This window comes from Centrocercus urophasianus, unplaced genomic scaffold (assembly GCF_019232065.1).
Source record: "Centrocercus urophasianus isolate 14NV4802_14NV808 unplaced genomic scaffold, USGS_Curo_1.0 seq_30, whole genome shotgun sequence".
Taxonomy (NCBI): Eukaryota; Metazoa; Chordata; class Aves; order Galliformes; family Phasianidae; genus Centrocercus; species Centrocercus urophasianus.
In genome coordinates, this window is record NW_024884867.1 from 7285171 (window position 1) to 7306051 (window position 20881).

Consider the following 20881-nt stretch of genomic DNA (forward strand, 5'->3'; position numbering starts at 1 on the left):
ACCTTCATAGCAAGAAAGCGAGGCACCTTGATGAGATAACAGCTGTGTGTGCAGAAAGGCTGCGAAGTCCCGTGAAAGGCAGATGGAGGTGAAGGTAGGGCTGCACGTGTGCCTGAGAGGACTCGTGCTGTCTGAAGGGACGTGGTGAACAAAAACTTTACATAAAATGGTTTTCAAGAGACTTACAAGCCTTCTGACCTGTGTTCATTTGAGCTCTGTGAGGCATGCTCAGTTTTTCTGTTGCTAATAATCGGTGTGTTATCTTTCATGTTAGCTTTCCAAAAAAATTCTGTCGTCATTCCTTGTTCTGGAATTCTGCAAAATTTGGAAGCACATAATAACAATTTGTGCTGAGCATCATATAGAAATGAAGATTCTGTAGTTTTGGTTTGGCATGGTTTGCTTTTAGAGGATCATTGCAGTTCTGCAATAGAAATGCTGTTTATTGCTATGCAGTGTTTTCCTAAATGCATGCAGAAATGGCCCTGTCGATTTGGAAGGCTTTGAGTGTGATTTGACTGCAAGTATATAAGAATAGTTTATTTAGAACAAAAAAAGCAGCACTGGTACAAAAAAACTGACTTCCTTTCTGTCTCCTCCAGGATGCCAGTTCCCACATAAGTAAACTGCAGTGTGTGTTGCCTGAATCTCAACAGACTGGGAGCTTAGCAATCTCCTCTGCTTGAGCTCTCGCTGCAGTCCAAACAGCAGCAGCATTAACACAGTACTTACTGCTCATCTACAGCTGGATTGAGGTGGCTGGGAGGAGTGGTTGTGAACATGATGCTTGACCTGTGCAATGACACGATGATAAATAATGCTCCCCTCGTGCTTTGCTGTAGAACACGTTTCTACATGACTTAGTGCAAAACACTTGAATATTTCTGTCGGATTCTTTACGGCTGGCCAAGGTCATGACAGGATTTGACTTTTTCATGCATCCAAACAGATGGGAGGAAGAAGTCATTTTAGAGCAAGCTGTAGGAGGTCTGGAAGAAAGTGAACACAAGTGTGACTTTCACTCAGAACTAGTTTATTATCTGTCTGTGTTTGTGGAAAGGAGGACAGTGTAGGAAAAGGTGGTATATAGAATAGTTTTCTGTGAACTTAAGCCTAACTCTCTGTGTGAATTACCATAGAATTTGTGTGGGTTAATAGTTCTAGTTTCGCTCATTACAGGATCAGAGAACGTGCTGAAGGGGGAAAAAAACCTGTGTATAGCTGTCATGGCAGTGCACACAATCAATGTGAATTCTAATTGGGAGCTTCTGTTCTAAACACGTAAGCAATAGAAGTAATTTGAGAAAGTGGCATTAGTTTGTTTTCATAAATATCCATATCAATTTCTGCCTTTTTTTTTGGTCATGATTTGCAATGATTGTACCACTAGAAATGAGTAAACTAATGTGTATGGTAAAGGTAGGATTTGGGCTTTTGGTTTTAAATCAGGGTGCTAATGAAAAGGCTGCGTGCTGAATCCTCAGCTCTGCTTTCCTCTGAAAGGTATTACTTCACCTTATCACCTTGGATGAACTTGACCAGAACAGTGTAAGTACCAGACAAACAAAAGGAACTCTGATAACATTCAGAACCAGAAAACCTTAGTTGTGTTGGTACTGACTGAGAGAGTGTAAAGATTGTGCGCCAGCATTTGCATCAACTGAAAGGGTATTTTGTTCCGAAGTTCATCAGCAGGATTTCATGCAGTGTGAAAGACAGCAGCAGTGCAGTGTTTTACAAAGACTGTCTTGTGGGTTGGATTCCTGAAAAGCCCTCTGCAAAACAGAGGTTGCTTGTGGCTGTGGCCCATCCCCATCAGATGTCTGGCTCCTGCTGGCTGATTGGCACATCGCAGCTCAGCTCAACGCGCTGCCCGTCAGAGCACGCTGCTGCTTTACAGCCTGACGCTGCAGTTGTGAGCTTGGAAATTAGCTTCTCCTTTGGAACGGTTGCTGTAGAAAATGAAGCACCGCAGTATTTACTGTCAGGGGTGGCTTCTGAACCACATCTGTAGGACTTTGATCTACTTTCAGAGCAGTTCTGGACAGGAACTTGCCAAGCGTGTTCTGGATAATCTATGCAGGCTAACTAATCTCTGCTTACAGCCAGCTCTACCTGAGGCTGTTTTAAACTCCACTTCAAAACGCAGTCTATCAAAATTAACCCTTGAAATGCGATCAGTTAGAATTTGTGCCTGATGAATTCTGTGCCCTGTTTGGAGGAGGGAGGAGAAAAGCAACTTGAAAAGCGTGTCGTTGCTGCCTGCCAGTTTAAATCTGGCAGCTCCATAATTTCGCATTGTCTGAGTTCTTTGATTTCCATGTTGTGTTTTTGCATTACAATACAGACAACCCAACTTGCAGAAACTCAAAACGGGACGCAGTTATCTGCTTCAGAACAAGATGCTTAAGCTCCCGTTCTTTTCTCAGTGATGCTTTGTATGTTTGTTTCTTTGTTTTCACACTTGAATAATTTTTTGTTTGCTCCCCTTTTTCTATAAATGCATTTGCAACATGAATTGAAAGTCAGCGGATTTCTGAGACGAGCCTTTCAGAATTCCAGGTGCCCTGCTCTCAATGCATTTCCAGTAAAACTCTTGTGTGTCCCATAGCAGCAAACAGATACAAAGGCAGCCAGTAATTCCTTCAGTCCAACAATAAAACTTTTCTCAAGCGTGTTCCTCATGCTCCCTGCTCAGAAAAAGCTCTGGCCAGTCACATCTTGGTGCTCCATTCCTGAGCTGCAGCCCTTGTACCTGCACACAGCTCTTTGTAATTAGAGTCCTTCTGCACATTACAGATAACACAGTCAAGGATACGAACATTGTTGTATAAGAGACTGGGAAGTGTTTTTCAGTGCCACGGCCAAGGGTTGTGTCAGCATATATTGTTTTGGGGCTCAGAGCTCCAAAAGTAGAATGTATTGAATAGAGCTGTTTCAAAAAGCAGCCTTGCCTGTAGCAGATTGTTTTTTCTTTTGTATAAATCCCGGAAATTTCTCACTGTCTGATTATTTGTTCAACTGATGTGAATGGGATGCTTACAACAGGCACCATGTTGTCTAGTTTTGTGGACAAAAGGTAACTGGATATGGTGAAAGTCCAGAAAACCACATGAAATTGAATTAGAACTAGCGACAGCAAGGGAAAAATTAACAAAAAAGGAAATCTTCCAGTGCTACCAATGCAACCCGAGAGCATGTCTGCAAAGGGAGGTGGGTACACAGCGTGCTGCAGTGCCAAGCTGTGTGGCACTGTCTCCTTCCTCATGGGCACACCAGGATGCTTTTGTGCCCCTCGGTCCGGTATGGAGCTGCTGCTGTGTTCACACTGCACGCCCTGCGCTGGCCGTCTCCAGTGGAGCTCTCCCCTTTGTGCCCCTGGGAGCAGCGTTAGCTTGCAGCCCTGCTCTGCTGCTGTTGCTGCAGGATGCAGTGCATTAAGTCTGGAGACGCTCGGTCTTCTTTCAAAAGAAGCTGGGTTTGCTTAGGACACGTTAATGGGGCTCTCAGAGGAAGTGGATGCTGAGCAGCCAGAATGCCTTCACTTTGCTTTAATACTCCTGTGTGGAGATCTCTCCTTTCCCTACAGAGATGGGCTTTAGGCCAAAAGAAGGTTTTGTAGATCGAAACCAGCGCTATGACTTGCATCCTGAAACCACTGATGTTTAAATGTTTCAGGAGCAATCCCCAAAATTGCTGAGCGCCGTGCTGATGCAGCACAGCGGTAAGCACATGCTTAGCCTACAGAAATAATCTCATTTGCCTCAAGTGAGAAAGAACTGATGGCACAGCCATACCCACAGCTCTCTGTAAATCCACAGCAAGATTTAGTGACCTGCAAGTCACTGGCTACTGAATAAGTCTCAGTATCTTCTCTTAATAAAGGGCACTGAATCAGCTGTGCTCAGTTCAATCATAGAAGGAGCAGGAAGAACGGACGTGTTTCATACAGAAAAGTGTTTTTTTATTGTTTTGAGGTCACTTGGTGGCAGGTGCTGTGACAAACACCAGGGGAATTGCCTGCTGGCAGCGATGCGGCCATTTCCATCGGTTGATCATTTTTCCTTCAGAGAAAGATTGAGTCGGGGAGAGCTGATGAGCCACACAAAGGAGGACAGCAACAGGAAAACAGGCAGCAAAGCGTGTGCCACTGCTTGTGAGCTGTGAGTCAGGAGGTGGCCAAGGGCACAAAGATCACTCACTTGCAAAGCAAACCGGAAAGATTTTGATTCTGTAACACACGAGTGGTGTCCCTGAGGTCATCGTCCGACTGTGCTGCGCTTTGCTCACCTTCTTCTCTTTCTGTTTTCTGGTGAGTCTGCAGGGTGAAAATGTATAGGAAAAGAACATAGATGTGATTGCTTAATGTATTTTAGAGGAAACATTCCTGTCTTTCCATGCAGATCTTTAACTTTCTGGAGGAAATGAAGACATTTCCACTACGGAATTAGTTCTGAACTTTCTTGAACAAAAAGGTCAAACAAGTAAAAACAGTGCTTTTGCTGCACCTTTCTTCATGTTTCACATGCTGCCCAGCACACTGCTTTCCATGGATGATTTCCTTTGGCTGTTCCCCCCAGAACCACAAGCTCAGGGCACCTCTGCCCCTGTGTTTTTGCTGGGGGTGCAGCTGAGCTCTCACCCTATCTGCTGCCTTGAATTAATTGCAGTGAAATACAACACTTGCACTATGGTTTCTCCTTGTTAACTCTTTCACATGTTTTTCCACTTCCTCTTTAATTGCCTCATTGCCAGCCTGCTTTCCATCCTCTGTGACTGGCCTTAAAATGAGCAGAACCATTTTGATCACGGCTGCTGACAGCCTCTGAGCATCACACTCTGCTTCTCTGTTCCTTTTTCAGGACACAAAGGCTATTTCCCACACGTTAATAACCTGCAGAGAACATTTCCAGGCTCCGTCCCCACAGTTTGATGCTGTGGGCATGGCAGAAGGTCTCCCAGGAGCAGTCCTTGGTGGTGGCACAGAGCTCACCTGCAGCCACCCCACTGCCATCACCAAGCTAAACCAGGACAGCAGAGCCTGGAGACATTCATGCAGGCTGTGCTTTCTGCTTTAAGTTGCTCGGTGGCACCCCTGACCCCCTGTGAATTCACAGTGGCTTTTGGATGGGGGTGGAAGACTGAGCTCAGGTGCTGCCCTGGGTTCACATTGCTGCATTTGGGGCCGAGTTTGTGCCCACAGAAGGCAGAACTCCTCCTGGCTCTGCTCAGAGCTGCTTCTGGCACGTGGGGGGCTTTGAAGCTGGGAGGAGCGGATCGTCGGGGTTAATTTACTCTGTCATTAAGTGACTTACAACCCACGTGTGCGCGGAAACTCCAGCTGCGTCGAGCTGCACCGCCTGATTTCTGGAAGCATTACAAACCCTCCAGGGAATCACTTTGCTATTGTGCCCTCCTCTTGGGTTATTGTTAAAGAAAACAAAGCTGCCGTTCAGCTCACCGCGGGGTGGGCGTGCTGCTGCCAGCGAAGGCCGACGGGAGCGGGCAGCCCACAGGAGCCGCGGGTCCCTCCGCTGCCGCGGGCGGATCGAGCCGTCCCGAACCTGCAGGGACGGGCGCTGCCACCGGGGGGGCGCTGCGGCGCGCGGCCGGGAGGAGCTGCGGGCGGCGCCGGAGCGCTCGGTGCCCGGTGTGCGCGGTGCGTGCTGCGCCGTGTGCGCTGCGCAGCCATGAACAGCATCAAGAGCGTTCCCGCACGGGTGCTGAGCCGGCGGGCCGGACACAGCCTGGAGGCGGAGAGGGAGCAGTTCGATAAGAACCAGGTGAGGGGGGCGGCAGGGGTGTCCCAGGGTCCCGGCGGCGGCGTTCGTCCCCTGGGAGCGGCCCGAGCCGTGGGGCAGCGCCTCCGGGAGCTCCGCGTGGGGCCTTCCCCGGGGACGGAGCGCCAGGAGGCCGTTTCCCCGCTGGCCCCACCGGTGGGAATGCTCAGGGAGAGCCGTACGGCGGTGTCAACGGGAGCGCGGCCAAAACCCCGCTGTGTCCCGCATGTCCGCCCCGGGCTGGGAGCCGTCCCGCAGCCGTCGGGGATGCCCGACGCAAAGGCGCCGTTCTCTGGAGGGACGGCCGTGCTGCCCCTCTCGCGTCCTCCGCCGCTCAGCTGCGCATTGCCGGTACTCGGCCCGGTTGTCCTGTGGCACCGCCGATCCCTCCCCGTCCCGTCGGCTGCTGCGGTCCCGCAGAGCTCCGTCCGAGGGCCGGTGACCATTCGGGGCAGTGCGGTCGCGGTCCCGGGTGGGAAGTGGCAACGTTGGGTTTGGGGAGCAGCACGAATAAACCTGCAATTCCGGTTCCTTCGGGACGCGTCTCCTCCAGCCGTCCCGCCGGGCAGCGCCGAGAAGTTACCGCGGTGCGGAGAGCGCTGCCCCGGGCGGGAGCGTCCCGTGTCCCCTCCGTTCTTCCTTCCGTCCCTTCTGGCTTTGCCCCACTGTGCCCGAAGAGCGAGAGTCGCTTTATAGAGCCACGGTGTCCTAAAAGAGGTTCGTCCTCTGCAGAACCTTCCCGGCGTTGCTGTGCGGTATCGTTCCGCCCCCAGGTGCTCGCAGGTAGCGTGAGGTTTGACCTGAGCCATTTTATGTCTGCGATGTGATTTGCTCAGAATGCTTTTTGGGGTCACACTGCGTCGGTGTCAGCATTTGCCTTGGAGGTGAGACCCTGCTGTCCTCTTCGGGTGCTCGCTCTGCAGTGCCATTGGAGGCAAAACTTTTGGTTTTGGTGCCCAACTTTTGCTTTTCTTGACTACATCTGCCAGAAGGGTTAGGGTTGTATCTGCTGGAAGGTTAAGACCCAACACGCTGGGCATCCCCCAGGAATACAGCACGTGTGAATGCTGAGCGGTCCTGTTCTGGTCCACATGTGGAGTCCTCAGAACAAGAGAGACCCGGACTTGCTGGAGAGCGTCTGGAGCAAGGCCCCAAAAATGATGTCAGGGATGGAGCACCTCCTGGGGATGCTGGGGCTGGGGGGAGCTGTGGGTGGAGAAGATCATGCTGTAATTAAAGCGGCTTGGAAAGAAGGGGTGGATGTAACCTGCACTCCTTCCTTTGGATGCTTTGATCCCTGTTTAGTCACCAGCTCGGTACGCTGGGGCTGTGAGTAAGGTGCTCAGGGCTGCACCCATGGTGGTTTTGTAACCCGCAGGTTTCAGGGTCTGACCCGCAGCCATCAGCACTGGGGTGGTGCTGGGGAAACTGCAGCTGCATGAAGGTTTCAGCTTGGCTCTTGGTGCTCGCCACCAGGGTGTTCCCATCTCTGACCCGTTTTTATAGGGGATCCTCTTGACTCAGGGCTTGGAGCCAGCCCCAGGATGCTGGCATCGCTTTGGTATCAGTGGGACTCATGTTGGATGTGATGTCTCCCATCATAGATGTAAAGTGGCTCAGATCGAACCTCAGCACTTAATCACCCCTTAGGAAGGCACACTCTGGAGCTCCCAGGCTGCATTTTGGCTGGGCAGGTTCATGGGCAATAAGCTCAGTGAAATCCCAATGGGCATCACAGGTTTTGGGGCAGGTTCCAGCCCATGATGCCGAGCAGTGAGGATATGGAATGGGGTTTGCTTTGTCCTTGCCCCATGGGGCTCCTCCTGGTGCTTTGGGATGAGCTCTCTGTCACTCCCGTGCCCAGCAGATGGCTCAGCCCTACTGCCCTCCTGCCGGTGCCTTTTTCCAGGCACTTGAGTCTCATTAACCTTCGAGTTAAGAGGATTACGCCAAGTCGCCGGCTTAACTCTGCTGCTGCTATACTGACCCACATGCCAGGTTAACGCCAGGGCTTCCCCGAGTGCAGAAGCAAAATCGCTGCCTGCAGCCGCACAGCCTCCTTGAGGATGCACAGCCACGGGGGGCACCAACACCTCTGTTGTCACTCCTTGTGCTGAGAAGCGGGGACATGAACTGAGCCTGTACCCGATCCTGGGGCTGCTCACCCCAAAACAGTGCTGGGGATGAGGATCCTCGTGTGGGACCAGCTCTATATAGCAAGTTCCTGCTCCTGGCTGACGGTCAGTGGCACAGTGCTGCACTGGCTTCCTCCCTCCCTGGTGACACAAAGCCGGTGCCATGTATGCTGCTTGGAGCTGGGGCTCTATGAGGTTTTACAGCCTGTGTGCAGGGAGGGACCATGTTTTTCTTCCGGCACGAGCGCCGACAGCCTGGCTGCTTCCTGCCATTCTGGCCCGCTGGTTTTTGCTGTGCAAACGGCCTCACAGCTGTGGGCACAGCCCCAGTTCTTGTGCAAAGGTGAAGTAGTGAAGGGAAGTCCTCGTGGTCTCAGCAGCTCAAATTTAGAACTGGAGAAAGCGACTGGGGCCTATTTTTGGAATAAAACCTTCATTTGATTAGGGAGTGATTCAATGCGCTGGTATACAGGTAATCCTCTTGATATAGCTACTCCTCTGTGAACTGCACTGCTCTGGTTTGTGGCATCGTGGCTGCTGCTCCCTCCATGCTTGGGGGCCGTTTTCCCTTTCCCTGCTTGCTGTTCTCACGCAGGGCCGCCTTCAAAGCTGTGGAAAAACACCGAGTTCAAAGGCTCCTTGTGATTGCACAAACAACCCAGGAATGTGGCATCGCGCTGTGTGTTGCTGCTGGCAGGGTGCGTTGCTGAGCTCAGGCTGCAAAGTGCCACTTGTTCTGTGGGACAGTGGAAGACATCTGTGGCTTTGAGGGCAGCCTGGCCCCGGCTGCTTTGTTCTGCATCAAAAAGCCTAATACTGCAGTCTAATACTACATTTGACAAATGGAAAATTCAGAATATTTTCCAAAAGCCCCCGAGCGCTTGGGTTGCTCCCAGCTGGCAGAGCCGGGATGAGGGGGAGGTGGGTCCCAAGGGTCGTGGCACTGCTGACACCACTCTCCTCCTCCCACAGGCCATCAGCATCAGCAAAGCCATCAACACACAGGAGGCGCCGGTGAAGGAGAAGCATGCACGCCGTATCCTTTCCCTCTGCCATCTGGGTGGTGCAGGAGCTCCATCCTCACCTACAGGGGAGATCTTGGGGTTGCAGGGCTGGGGAAAGATGGGTTTCTCCATCGGGTTGGCCTTGACTGATGGAAAGGGATCATTCTGGGGACGCACCACGAGAAGGGCGCCTTCACCTTTTGGTCCTACGCCATCGGGCTGCCCCTGCCCAGCAGCTCCATCCTCAGCTGGAAGTTCTGCCATGTCCTGCACAAAGTCCTGCGTGACGGCCACCCCAATGTGAGTGTCCCCTGCCAGAGGCTCTGCCCCTTCTGTAAGCTTGTAGATGACACCAAGTTGGTAGGAAGTATCAATGTGCCTGAGGGTAGGAAGGCCCTACAGAGGGATCTGCATAGACTGAATCGATGGGCTGAGGCCAATGGGATGAGCTTCAACAAAACCAGGGAGGTGATGGGGTCACTGTCCCTGGAGGTGTTTAAGAACCATGGAGATGTGGGACGTGGGCACTGGGCACGGCGGGATGGCGCCACGGTTGGACTTTTTGATCCTAGAAATCTTTTCCAATCTTCGTGATGTTGTGATTCATAAATCAGCCTGTTATCTCACTACTTCAGAACCTCCCCCTGCACAGCCCCCCGCTGGGGCTGACCTGTCCCCTCAAGCTTTGCTGTAGCGGTGCAAGGGGCTGAGTCCCTGTTGCCCTTTTGTGCCCCCAGGTCCTGCAGGACTGCCAGCGGTACCGCAGCAACATCCGTGAGGTGGGAGACCTGTGGGTAAGCAGATGGGAGGAGCAGAGGTTGGTGCCGTGCTGGAGGTGGGGCTTCCTGGGTGAAGGGCTTTGAGTTGGGTGTTGAGCCCTAAGCATCATATGCACGGGGGAAGCTTGCAACCACCTGAAATAACCCACAAGAAGGGGTAGTGGGAGAGGGGAGAGCTGCAGAGCTGGTGCAGGTTGACCAACACCCACGGGATGGATGCATCCACTGCTTGCCACCGCACCGGGCATTTTTGGCATCACTGGGTTCAATTTATTTCCCCTGTGTCTCCTGCAGGGCCACTTGCATGACCGCTACGGGCAGCTGGTGAGCATCTACACACGGCTGCTCCTCACCAAGATCTCCTTCCATGCCAAGGTGAGACCCCATGCTGCCTCTGCACCGCTGAGAGCTGTTGCAGGAGCAATTAGCAGCAGCCGCTGTTCTGTTTTCCTTTGGCACAGCACCCCGAGTTCCCCGCAGGCCTTGAAGTCTCAGATGAGGTCCTAGAAAAGACAGCAGGCACGGACGTGAATAACATGTGAGTGTCCTCATGGGATGGGGTAAAAGATCTTGACGTGGGGAAAAGCATCCAGAAGCAGCGGAGTCCCACAGGGGCACCTGCAAGCAGTGATCTGTAGCACTGATGTGTGTGCAGCGCAGTGATGGTGTTGGTTTTTGGCAGCTTCCAGCTGACAGTGGAGCTCTTCGACTACCTGGACTGTGAGCTGAAGCTGTCAGAATCAGGTGAGGAGTGGCAGCAGCTCCTTCCCAGCTGCCCCAGGGCTCTTGAGCAATAGTTTCACTCTTTGGTCAGGAAGAGAGTTTGTCTGCATCCTTCCTCCTCCTCCTCCTCCTCCTCCTTGGTTAAGGCATGAAGATTTTTGCTCTGTAGAAGTGGTTGTAGGAAAATATTTAAGAAGTGTGGCTATTTATAGTGCACCTGAGCCATGCAGGGCGTGTGATGCTGCTATGAAATGCCTTTTCATTCCTTTTCAGTGCATTACCCAAATCTTTTCCACCCACTGGAGGAGAGGATGGGGGCTGTGCTACTGTATAAATATTCATTGCCTCTCTGGCAGCAGCCCCTGCCCGTGTTTGCTTCTCTTGCCTCATTCTCCAAGAATTTTTCAATGGCTTAAAAATGTGCCATTCCTTCCCCTTCACCGTCAGTCAGAGCACAGAGCTGCCCAGGGGAACTGGGTGTAGGGGAGGGGCCGTGTCCCAGCTCCGTGTGCCATCCACGTCTCCTCCTGACCCAGTTGTACGGGAACTGATATTCAGAAGTACTTGAAAGCTGAGCAGGGAAGGAGTCAGCCGATGCGCTGGCTGGATGTCTGCCCGGGGAAGGGATCTGTTTCTGTGCTGGGCAGGTGAGGCTGGGGTGATTCTGTCCCAGCTCTTTGCAGGATTAAAAGGACCAGAGCAAAACCTCTTGCTTTTCCTGCTTGCATCGTGTGCTGGCAGCTACTGCTGGCAGCCATGCTGCCCACGCATCATTCCAGGTTACACATCTCCTGTTTGGGGTTGGGGTGTGCATGGCAGAGCTGAGCACCCTTGCTTGCAATGCTACCAAGGTCCCTTCAGGTGTTTCTCTTGCACAGAGTAGGGTTGTTCCCAGCTCAGCACAATGGATGGTGTTTGGCAAAGCCACGTCTGTCCTGGTTAATGATCAAGCCGGTTTGACTGCGGCCAGACGGCTCTGCAAACACGTCCCTGGCATTCATTGTTCTCTCCTCTCCAGTTTTCCGGCAGCTCAACACCTCCATGGCAGTGTCACAGATGTCAGCGGTGCAGTGCCGCCTGGCACCCCTCATCCAGGTCATCCAGGACTGCAGCCACCTCTACCACTACGCCGTCAAGCTCATGTTCAAGCTGCACTCCTGTGAGTCCCCAGTCACTGCAGTACATGGGGATGCCCTGCTCCCAGCCTGGTCCTGGCTTGAGTCTGGAGGAAAGTGGGTGCATGGGGATAAATTTGGGGCTGAGTTTGCAGCCTGGATCCATCCTTGCTGTCCCCATTGCCACAGGTCTACCGGCTGACACGCTGCAGGGCCACCGAGACCGCTTCCACGAGCAGTTCCGCAGGTACCCGGGGCTGATGCAGGGCAGGGAGACCCTCTCCATCTCCTCTGCCTCCTCTTTGAGCCATTTTTCTTTTCTCCCCCTCTCCAGCCTCAAAAACTTCTTTAAGAAGGCCTCTGACATGCTGTATTTCAAGCGGCTCATCCAGATCCCCCGGCTGCCTGAGGTGTGTGATGCTTTGAAAACCCGTGGCTTCGGGATGTGTGTGGGGTCTGCTCACAGCCAGGAGGTCTGGTGGTGCTGCAGAGGGGCTCCAAAACCCATAGGGATGTCACTGTGATGCTCCTGTCCCCACAGAGCCCCCCAAACTTCTTGCGGGCTTCGGCACTGGCGGAGCATGTGAAGCCGGTGGTCGTCATCCCTGAGGAGGCCCCTGAAGATGAGGAGCCAGAGAACCTCATTGAGATCAGCACAGCCTCCACCACAGAGCCACAGGTGGGGGGGATACTGGCATGGGATGGGGACATGGTAGGGAGGAGGCCTGCAGCGGGAGCGAGAACTCATCCTGGCACCTTCCATCCTTCCCAGGTCACCTCAGATATTTTTGAGCAAACCTTCGGACCGCCCAACGGCATTCGGGATGACAGGTAAGGGGGGATGGTGGAGGGGGAAGGGATGGGCATGGTATGGTGCCAGCCTGCTGTCTGCAGGGACGCACAGATTGAGAGCCTGACAAGGGAGGTGGACACGCTCCGTGCTGAGATGGAGAAGATCAAGCTGGAGGTAAGGCCATGGTACTATGCTGTAGGGCTGTATGGTGGAAATCCTAATGGGACGCAATGGGATTGGAGCATGCAGGCCTGGTATACCATTTTGGGCCCTTTCCCATTGCCAGCACCTAGCTTTTGAGGAAGGGTGTGGACATGTGAGACTCATCCCTTTGGGATCCAGCTGCCAAGGGGAGGCCTTTGGGGCATCTCACAGCTGCTGTGCCCAAATCACAACCTGGGGGGGATTTTGGGGGGTTGCCCGCAGGCACAGCGCTACATCACACAGCTCAAGGCGCAGGTGAACAGCCTGGAGGGAGAAGTGGAGGAGCAGCGCAAGCAGAAGCAGAAGGCTCTGGTGGACAACGAGCAGCTCCGGGATGAGCTGGAGAGGCTGCAGCAGGCAAAGCAGGACAGCGAGCGGTCCCTGCGGCTCTGCGCCGAGGCAGAAAGTACGTGCTTGGTGCACTGGCCACACAAAGGCCTGGTGACCGTGTGAAAGCCCAATGGCCATGGGAATGCCCAGCGTTGGGCACTGATGTGCTCTCATCCTGTGCAGAGAAAGCCAGTGCCACTGAGATCCGCTACACGAAGCTGAAGGAGAAGCACAGTGAGCTCATCAATACTCACGCTGAGCTCCTGAGGAAGGTAGGACTTCACAGGGCACAGGTGATCTCTTCGTCCCCTCATCACTGTGCTCAACCTCGCATTGATCCATTCTCCTGCACCCCGAGCCCCTCAGCATCCTCACATCAGTGTCTGTCAGTATTTTGGGTGCATCTGGGCAAGAGGAGGGAGGGTGGGGTGCCATTGTGCTGGGGGCTCAGCAGGATGGCAGAGAGGTGAGCCCTTGTCCCCGCGCAGAACGCCGACACAGCCAAGCAGCTGACGGTGACGCAGCAGAGCCAGGAGGAGGTGGCACGTGTCAAGGAGCAGCTGGCGTTTCAGGTTGAGCAGGTCAAGCGGGAAGCGGAGCTGAAGGTGAGCCCATGGGTGGTGGGTGGTGGCAATCCCAACTGTGAGACCCTGAGATCCCTGCAAACCAAGTCTGGGCTCGTTCTTGCTGACCTTGGGTTGGGTGATGGGTTGCAGCTGGAGGACCAGAGCGTGCAGATGGAGCAGCTGCGGCAGGAGCTGGAAGCGCGGCGGGATGAGCTGGACCAGGCCCAGCGCTCGCTTGGCCACGCCAAGCAGGTACTTGCTACAGCTGGGGGCACAAACCTGCTGAGCACACTGCTGAGCTGCTGGGGTTCCTGCAGGCAGGTGCAGCCCATTGGTGTCAGCAGCTGAGCGTGTTCTGGGCTGGCTCTGGGTAACCGTGGGGTGGCAGTCAGTGGGTGATGGGGGTTTCTGGCCCCACTGGCAGGCAGGCACGGAGCTCAGCGCCCAGCTGGAGACCCTGCAGGCTGAGAAGGAGCAGCTGAGGCGGTCGATGAGTGAGAAGGAGTGCGAGCTGCTCTCAGTGCACAGCCTTGTCCAGGAGAAGGAGCTGCAGCTGAGCCAGGAGGCTGACAAGGCCTCCAAGGAGATCTGCGAGCTGCAGGGCAGGCTGCTGGAGAAGGTACAGGGCCGTGTCCCTTGTGTTTAGGGGGGATGCTGAGCACTCCAGCAGCGTGCCCAAGCCTCCTTTTCCTGTCCCACAGTGCAATCAGGAGCAGAGCCTACAGCAGAAGCTGCTGGATGAGCAGTTCAGTATCCTGCAGGAGACAGTACAGGAAGCTGAGGGCATCCTCCGTGATGCAGTGGCCAAGCTGGATGACCCACTGCACGTCCGCTGTACCAGCTCCCCAGGTATGCCCTGCAGCCCCTCTGCCCCCAGACTGATAATGTTGTATCTCCATTTCCTGCACACATCTCCCACAAGTGATAAACTCTGGATTCAGCATTGTTTTGTTGTAACAGTACAAATTTTGGTGTTGCTCCGTGGCTGGAGCCTTGAGGACTTGAAATGCTGCCATTCGGTGGCATTTCATGGAGATAGCTCTTGTGCTTATTTGGATGCTTGTCAGCCTGACCCTGCTAATGTTGGGATATAAGGAAGAAACTCTTCCTAATGAGGGTGGGGAGGCTCTGGCACTGTCTTCCTAAAGAAGCTGTGGATGCCCCATCCCTGGAGGTGTTCAGACATTGGCTTGGATGAGGTTTAAAGCACCTTGATCTAGTGGAAGGTCTCACTACCCATTGTAGGACAGTCAAAACTAGATGATCTTTTAAGGGTCCCTTCCACCCCAAACCATTCTATGATCCTAATGAAGAGAAATTTGTTGCAGATTACTTGCTCAGCCGGGCAGAGGCAGCGCTGGAGTCCACAGATGCCCTGGAAAGCGGGCACGCGCAGTACGTGGCCTCCATGGCAGGTACCTGGGGCTTGGAACTCACAAAATTGCTGGAACCTTGCTGTCATTTTCACTTATCCAGCAGCCCTCGGAGGTTCTGGGGCTGTGCAGTACCCATGGGGAGGGGGGAGCACATGGACTGGAGTTGGTGTGTCCCCATGAGTTCATGCATGGAGCCACCTGCAAGCTGGGGAGGGGTCACTACCGAGCTGTTGGGTGCCTTTGTGGAGTGGCAGTGCCCTGGGCTCTCTGTGCCTGACTGCGTCCCCCTGACAGATGCTGCAGCACTGGTGGGTGCCTTGGCCCTCTTTGCTCACCTGACAGCCGACACCATCGTGAACGGCAGTGCCACATCCCACCTGGCTCCCACTGACCACGCTGACCGTGAGTGAGCACAGCAGGGACTGGAGGGGGTTGTTCTCAGTTTTGGGGCTGGATATGGGCTATAGGGTTCCATAGGGTTCTCAGGCTCTGTTCCTTGTGGTACCACTTCTTGGGTTAAGACTGTTCCTTTGCTTCTTGGGCACCATTTGGTCGTCTTCTGCAAGATATTTGTGGATGTCTCATCACTGGAGACATTCAAGGCCAGGTTGGATGGAGCCCTGGGCAGCCTGATCTGGTGGGTGACAACCAGCCCATAGCAAGGGTTAGAGCTTGATGATCTTTAAGATTACCTCCAACTTACACCATTTTATGGTGTACAATAGCTCCACAGCTGGAGGAGGGTGACAGGGCTGGGACTTGGGACAGCAGAGACATGGGGCCCATTGCTGACCTGTTCTCTCTTCAGGGCTGACAGAGACGTGCCGGGACTGCGGGCAGCGCAGCCTGGACTACCTGGGCAAGCTGAAGGACAAGCAGACATTGGGATGTGCTGAGCTGGGGGATGTGCGACAGGCGCTGAGGGGCGTCCTGGGGCTGGCCCAGGTAGGGGATGGGGTTTGCTGTGCTCTGTGGGGCTGGTGGGGTGGGTGGCCTCTTAGGGATTTCCTAAGGGAAGAATCAAAGCAGGTGATTTAAGGCAGGAGGGTCTTTCCAATAACATGCTGTGAATTTGGATGCTGTCAGCTATGCGGAGCCCTGCCACGTTAGCTGTGCCAGAACTATAGCTGCTGTTGAGTTTTGGTTTGGGACATTTTCTTCCTCTGAGGTCCCTGTGCTGTGTTTGCTGCCGGGTGGTGACACGTATGCCTCTGCCCTTGCTGTCTTGCAGCTATGTTTGTGTAGGGGGAAAAAACTAGCCAAATTCCTTTTTGGGGTGTTTATTCATTATGAATACTTTCTTCTCTCCTCTGCTGAAAACCTCCTGGCTGTTGCTGCCTCCTCTGTCAGGAGCTGAGGCCGAAAAGCTTGGACATCAAGCAGGAGGAACTGGGGGACATGGTTGAGAAGGAGATGGCTTCCACCTCTGCAGCAATTGAAGACGCTGTCAGACGAATAGAGGTGAGGACAAAGCCATGGAATGGGCCCTTAGGGCAGCAAACATCTAATTTTCCCCCAGTTCCTCCTCTCTTGCTGCAGCTTTGTGTCCCACCTCCCTTTTCCCATGTCCCAACAGGACATGATGAGCCGGGCCAGGAACGAAAGCTCCGGCATCAAACTTGAAGTGAATGAGCGGTGAGTGCTGGGGTTCCCAGTTGGGTGGCCCATCGGTCCTGCAGCAAGGTGCTGCTCCAAAGCCCCACATGCACTCTGGAGCTGCATCTTCATGATGCTCAGCATTTCCTTTGGAGAGCGGGTCTTTGTAGTGCGCATCTAAGCCAAAAATTTTGGTGGCTTCTTCACGAGCTGCTTAAAAGTAACCTTCAGGCAGGCTGGGTTCTGGAAGATCCAGCTAAGTCCAAACAGGGCTCTCTTGAGTGCTCAATGGAATGCTCAATGCTTTTTCTTGTTTCCCTACAGGATTCTGAACTCCTGCACAGATTTAATGAAGGTCAGTGCTGCAAGAACTGAGCTTCTCCACAGGGGACCAGAAACCATGCAAAAATGTCACTTAAAACCACTGGCAAAATCAGTCCTTCTGTATAAAATCCCCATCCACCACCTAAACTTGTTCTTCTTCATTCCAGGCTATTAGGCTTCTTGTAATGACGTCAACGAACTTACAGAAGGAGATTGTGGAGAGTGGTCGGGTGAGTCCTCCCTTGCATTCATCCCTGTGCACTGATGTGAAATACAGAATTTTCCACAATTTGTAGGGGAAAAAAAAAAAACAAAAAAGCTGAATTTTGCACTTTCCCATGTTGATGACATATTTGCAGTCCTGCTGCCTGGAGTGGGGGTGCTGAGCCCGGTGTGCTTTGCAGACCTTGTTACTGCGTTGTCCACTGAAAGATGATGACCCAAACGTGGCTGTTACACACAGCCTAAATTTGGAGTCCCAAAGTTGTGATGTTTGGGTTTAAGCAAGCCAGTAAGAGCATCCTGAAGGGCACAGAAGTGCTGCTAGTCCCTGGACTTACGAGTTTATGTAGGGTATTCTGTATTGTTAGATGTGGGATTTTAAATGGATTTTTTTTAGTATGATGTACAGATTTTTATATGACTCCATCGAATCATGGAGTTGTTTTGAGTTGGAAAGGGCCCATAAAGGTCATCTAGTCCAACTCTCCTGCAACAAACATCTACAGCTCGATTGTGGATTTATTATATGCATATATATGGAAGGAAGTTAACATAAGCTATAATATTGTCATAACAACAGGGGGCAGCAACAACTCAGGAGTTTTATGCCAAGAACTCTCGCTGGACCGAAGGGCTGATCTCTGCCTCCAAGGCCGTGGGCTGGGGAGCCACACAGCTTGTGTACGTACCACAGCACTGCATGCAGACAGTGCTGGGCTGGGGATGGTTGGGGTCAGGACTGTGCGAGTGTGGAAAGTGTGGGGTTTGTTTGGCTAGATGTCCGAATGCCATCAGGTGATGACAAATCAATGCTGATTCAATCAGTGCTGATTTCTAAGTGTGTGGTGGGATGCACATCACCCACTTGTAGTGCATCTGTAATGCGATCTCCCTTCCAACTGCAGGGAGTCGGCAGACAGAGTTGTCTTGCAGACAGGCAAATATGAAGAGCTGATTGTCTGCTCCCATGAAATTGCTGCCAGCACGGCCCAGCTGGTGGCTGCCTCCAAGGTGAGCATCCTGTGGGTTCAGCCCTTCTGTTCCCATGGTTGATGGCTGATGAGTGATGAGCTCTGATCCTTGCCACCTTCCCGTTTGCGGGATGCATAAGGGTTTCAGCAAGCAGAGGGATGGAGGGTTGGAGGGAGGAGGGCCGAGGCTGCTTTTGATCCAGATGATGTTAAAAGGAAAAGCACTGAAAAAAAAAATTCTGCCTGCACCCGTGCTGCTTGTTCATACATCCTTGGTTCACATAAGAGCAGAGGTGGTTTGGCATCCCCAGGCTGAAGGAGGTTGCCTCGTCCCTGATGGGCTCTGCAAATCCATCCCTCCTTTTTACATCCACCTGGTGTGATGTGTCCCTGCTCTCAGGGATTGGCCACTCTGGTGGCATCAGCCAGCCTCATGTTGGGGACCTGCAGCCGTCAGAGTTCTCGTTGCAGGTGAAAGCAGAGAAGAGCAGCAGGAACTTGGGCAAGCTGCAGGAGTGCTCCCGCAATGTCAACGAGATGGCAGCCAATGTGGTGGCCTCCACCAGGTCGGGGCAGGAGCAGATTGAGGATAAAGGTCAGGTTTGGTAGAGCAGGAAGAAGGGGGTGGGGGGCAGGAAAAACCAAAACCCTCTGTTTTCCTTATGGCTTGGCAAATACTCCCTGCTTCTCTCCACAGACACCATGGACTTTTCGGGCATGTCCCTCATCAAGCTGAAGAAGGAAGAAATGGAGACGCAGGTAAAGAAAGCCTTATAGAATCATTAAGAGCTGTAAGATCACCGAGCCCAGCTGCAGCCCGCCCCCCATCTCCCTCAGTGCCTCGTGTCCCTGAGGCAGACCAGGGACGTGGGGACCCAGGTGGGCTCTTGTGGTTCAGGTGAAGGTGCTGGAGCTGGAGAAGCGCCTGGAAGGCGAGCGGGTGCGCCTGGGTGAGCTGAGGAAGCAGCACTACGCCTTGGCTGGGCCCTACGATGCCGTGGAGGATGGGGAGGCACGGCCAGCACCAGCCCCCAGGAGAGGCATCCTCAAAAAGCCGGCCCTCGCCCAGAAGCCTGGCCACATCCCAGGGCCAGGCGGGGAGGTAGGGGCTGCAGGGTGGGAGCACAGTGCTGGGGCCGTGGCTGTGCCTCAGGAGCCATGAGCCGTGTCCCCTCTCATTGCAGCCCGAGCGAGATGCCAGCCTGCACCGGGCACACGCCGTCAACTTCTAGCAGGACGGAGGGGGCCAGGCCTGCGCCATCAGAGCTCTTACATCTGTGTTTTAAACAGATCGCCTTGCCTCTGGCGTGCCTTCATGCGGGGGGATCTCCTCCTCACCCAGCCTGAGAAACTGGAATTATTATTTTTCTTCTTTTTTTTTTTTCCAGCCAAAAACTTATTTTGTTTTTTTTTCCCATCAGTTCCTCTCCATGGAGCAGCTGGGTTCCCAGGCCCCATGGGGCTGCCAGCCCCGCAGTTCGTTTGGTTTAATTTAATTTAGGACTTATTTGGGTTGATTTATTTTATTTTATCAGCACTAGACGCCTTCAGTAAATGTAGCTCTCCTGTACTGCTCAGACCCTTTTGAAGAAGTGAGGTGTTTTTGAAGTAGGAAACTGTTGGGCTTTTCTTGCACCTGTATTTTTTTTTTTTTTAACTTCCCCTTCAGGAATATTTTGACCTCGTTTTGGTGTGGGATCAGCTCTCAGCTTTAAAAGAGGGGAACGTCTCTTTTACTGGGCTTTCAGAAGGGAGAAAGCAGTTCCTGGCACACACTGGCAATAAGGATACAAGCATCTTTTTATTTCCTTTTCTATTTTTTATTACTACAGCAACACCAGAGGAGCAGTTGCATTATGTTTTATATTTAAGATAATTAGCAGAATTAAATCTAAATGTGGCCTGCAGGAGCTCAGGTCCATTACATGTGGTGAATTCTGCAGCAATAAGGAAACCAATGTGAGGAGAGGTGCACAGGAAACACAGCTGGCTTATCTTCTCTTCGAACTGCTACTGGATGTAGATTATTAAAGCAGCAATATTTAAACTGTGTGCAGTGCTCTGTCAGCAGCAGGGTTGGCACTAACAGCGTGGGGCTTCAACTGGGGAGAGCGGGTCGCTGCTGGGAGCCAAGGGTGAGTGGAATTGTGGCGTTGCAGGGGTTTGAAAAGACTGCTAGGAGCACCAACCCTCATCCCTCAGTGCCACATCCCTATGGCTCTTGAGCACCCCCAGGGATGGTGGCCCAGCTGGTCATCCCTACACCTGGAAATACTAACTAATACACATCTCTACACAGAAGGATGCCTGAGAGAAGGTGAGCACAGTGAGCAAGGTAGGAGGAGGGTCCTTCAATAATAATAATATACAGAATCAATATTTCTATCCTGTTCTTTGCAACACTGTCTTAGAATCATGATTCAGGCAAGCTAAATTAAAACCAACAAAAGCCCCTACAGCTCATTTCATGTGATTAACAAAAGGCTGTAAAGCTGTTGGTTACAATTACGAGTTGCTCTATCTAAAGAAAGAAGCAGTTCCAAGGCATTTTGTTATTTATTTTCGGTCCTAGCAGCCTCCTGGTGAGTCAGGCCTTCCCAGTTCTGCACCACAAACCACATTATGGGGTTATGAGCAGCCATTGGGTGCCACACACACAGCAGCTCAGCACTGCTTGGTTTCGTTTCTGAAACCTCTGCCCACAAGGAAATGCTTCCTGCAGCAGTTTCTTCTCTATTTATAGGTGGTGATAAAGGTGTGTTTGCTGAGAGGCTGATGTCATGCTGACCTCTCATGGTAGTACATTTCATCATGGAAATATTGATTAGCCAAGAATGCAAAGTTCTTAAAATTTCAGGCCCATCAGTCTAGCTGTAGCTCCATTTAGAGGTTAAAGAACTCAAAGTATGGTAAAAGGACTTTAAAACAGTGCTGAGGGTGAGTGGGATTTTGATCAATGCTGC

General features: G+C 52.6%; 1 protein-coding gene and 1 long non-coding RNA gene across 4 annotated transcripts; one reads left to right on the forward strand and one right to left on the reverse strand.

The window, feature by feature from the left end:
- Nucleotides 1–3974: 3974 nt before the first annotated feature.
- Nucleotides 3975–5523, reverse strand: LOC122165795. Its single transcript, XR_006170595.1, has 3 exons — nucleotides 5316–5523; nucleotides 4203–4318; nucleotides 3975–4064 (listed from the first exon to the last, which is right to left on the reverse strand). It is a non-coding gene; the product is annotated as an uncharacterized LOC122165795 (long non-coding RNA).
- Nucleotides 5524–5651: 128 nt separating this feature from the next.
- HIP1R (huntingtin interacting protein 1 related) lies at nucleotides 5652–19965 on the forward strand. Of its 3 annotated transcripts, XM_042828700.1 has the most exons (32): nucleotides 5652–5783; nucleotides 8888–8951; nucleotides 9077–9219; nucleotides 9657–9713; nucleotides 9993–10073; nucleotides 10160–10236; nucleotides 10381–10442; nucleotides 11440–11580; nucleotides 11726–11783; nucleotides 11871–11946; nucleotides 12078–12215; nucleotides 12309–12367; nucleotides 12431–12503; nucleotides 12756–12939; nucleotides 13047–13135; nucleotides 13352–13468; nucleotides 13580–13681; nucleotides 13854–14048; nucleotides 14131–14278; nucleotides 14758–14844; nucleotides 15100–15207; nucleotides 15614–15750; nucleotides 16156–16266; nucleotides 16382–16440; nucleotides 16726–16756; nucleotides 16893–16955; nucleotides 17528–17628; nucleotides 17853–17958; nucleotides 18390–18513; nucleotides 18616–18677; nucleotides 18817–19020; nucleotides 19103–19965. In XM_042828700.1, the coding sequence occupies exons 1-32, from the start codon at nucleotides 5691–5693 to the stop codon at nucleotides 19148–19150; spliced, it is 3198 nt and encodes a 1065-aa protein (XP_042684634.1). In that variant the 5' UTR covers nucleotides 5652–5690; the 3' UTR covers nucleotides 19151–19965. The 3 variants fall into 3 exon arrangements, with proteins under 3 accessions (XP_042684634.1, XP_042684633.1, XP_042684635.1); XM_042828699.1 differs by having other exon boundaries at nucleotides 18817–19965; XM_042828701.1 differs by lacking the exons at nucleotides 16156–16266; nucleotides 16382–16440; nucleotides 16726–16756; ... (5 more) ...; nucleotides 18817–19020; nucleotides 19103–19965 and having other exon boundaries at nucleotides 14758–14824; nucleotides 15614–15702.
- Nucleotides 19966–20881: the final 916 nt, after the last annotated feature.

What these genes read in the sequence shown, in the direction of transcription:
- HIP1R (XM_042828699.1), top strand. Translation starts at nt 5,691, where the DNA reads ATGAACAGCATCAAGAGCGTTCCCGCACGGGTGCTGAGCCGGCGGGCC. An exon ending in GAAGGAGAAGCATGCACGCC is followed by an intron (nt 8,952 to 9,076) that starts GTATCCTTTCCC and finishes ACTGATGGAAAG; the next exon opens with GGATCATTCTGGGGACGCAC. An exon ending in GTGAGGTGGGAGACCTGTGG is followed by an intron (nt 9,714 to 9,992) that starts GTAAGCAGATGG and finishes TGTCTCCTGCAG; the next exon opens with GGCCACTTGCATGACCGCTA.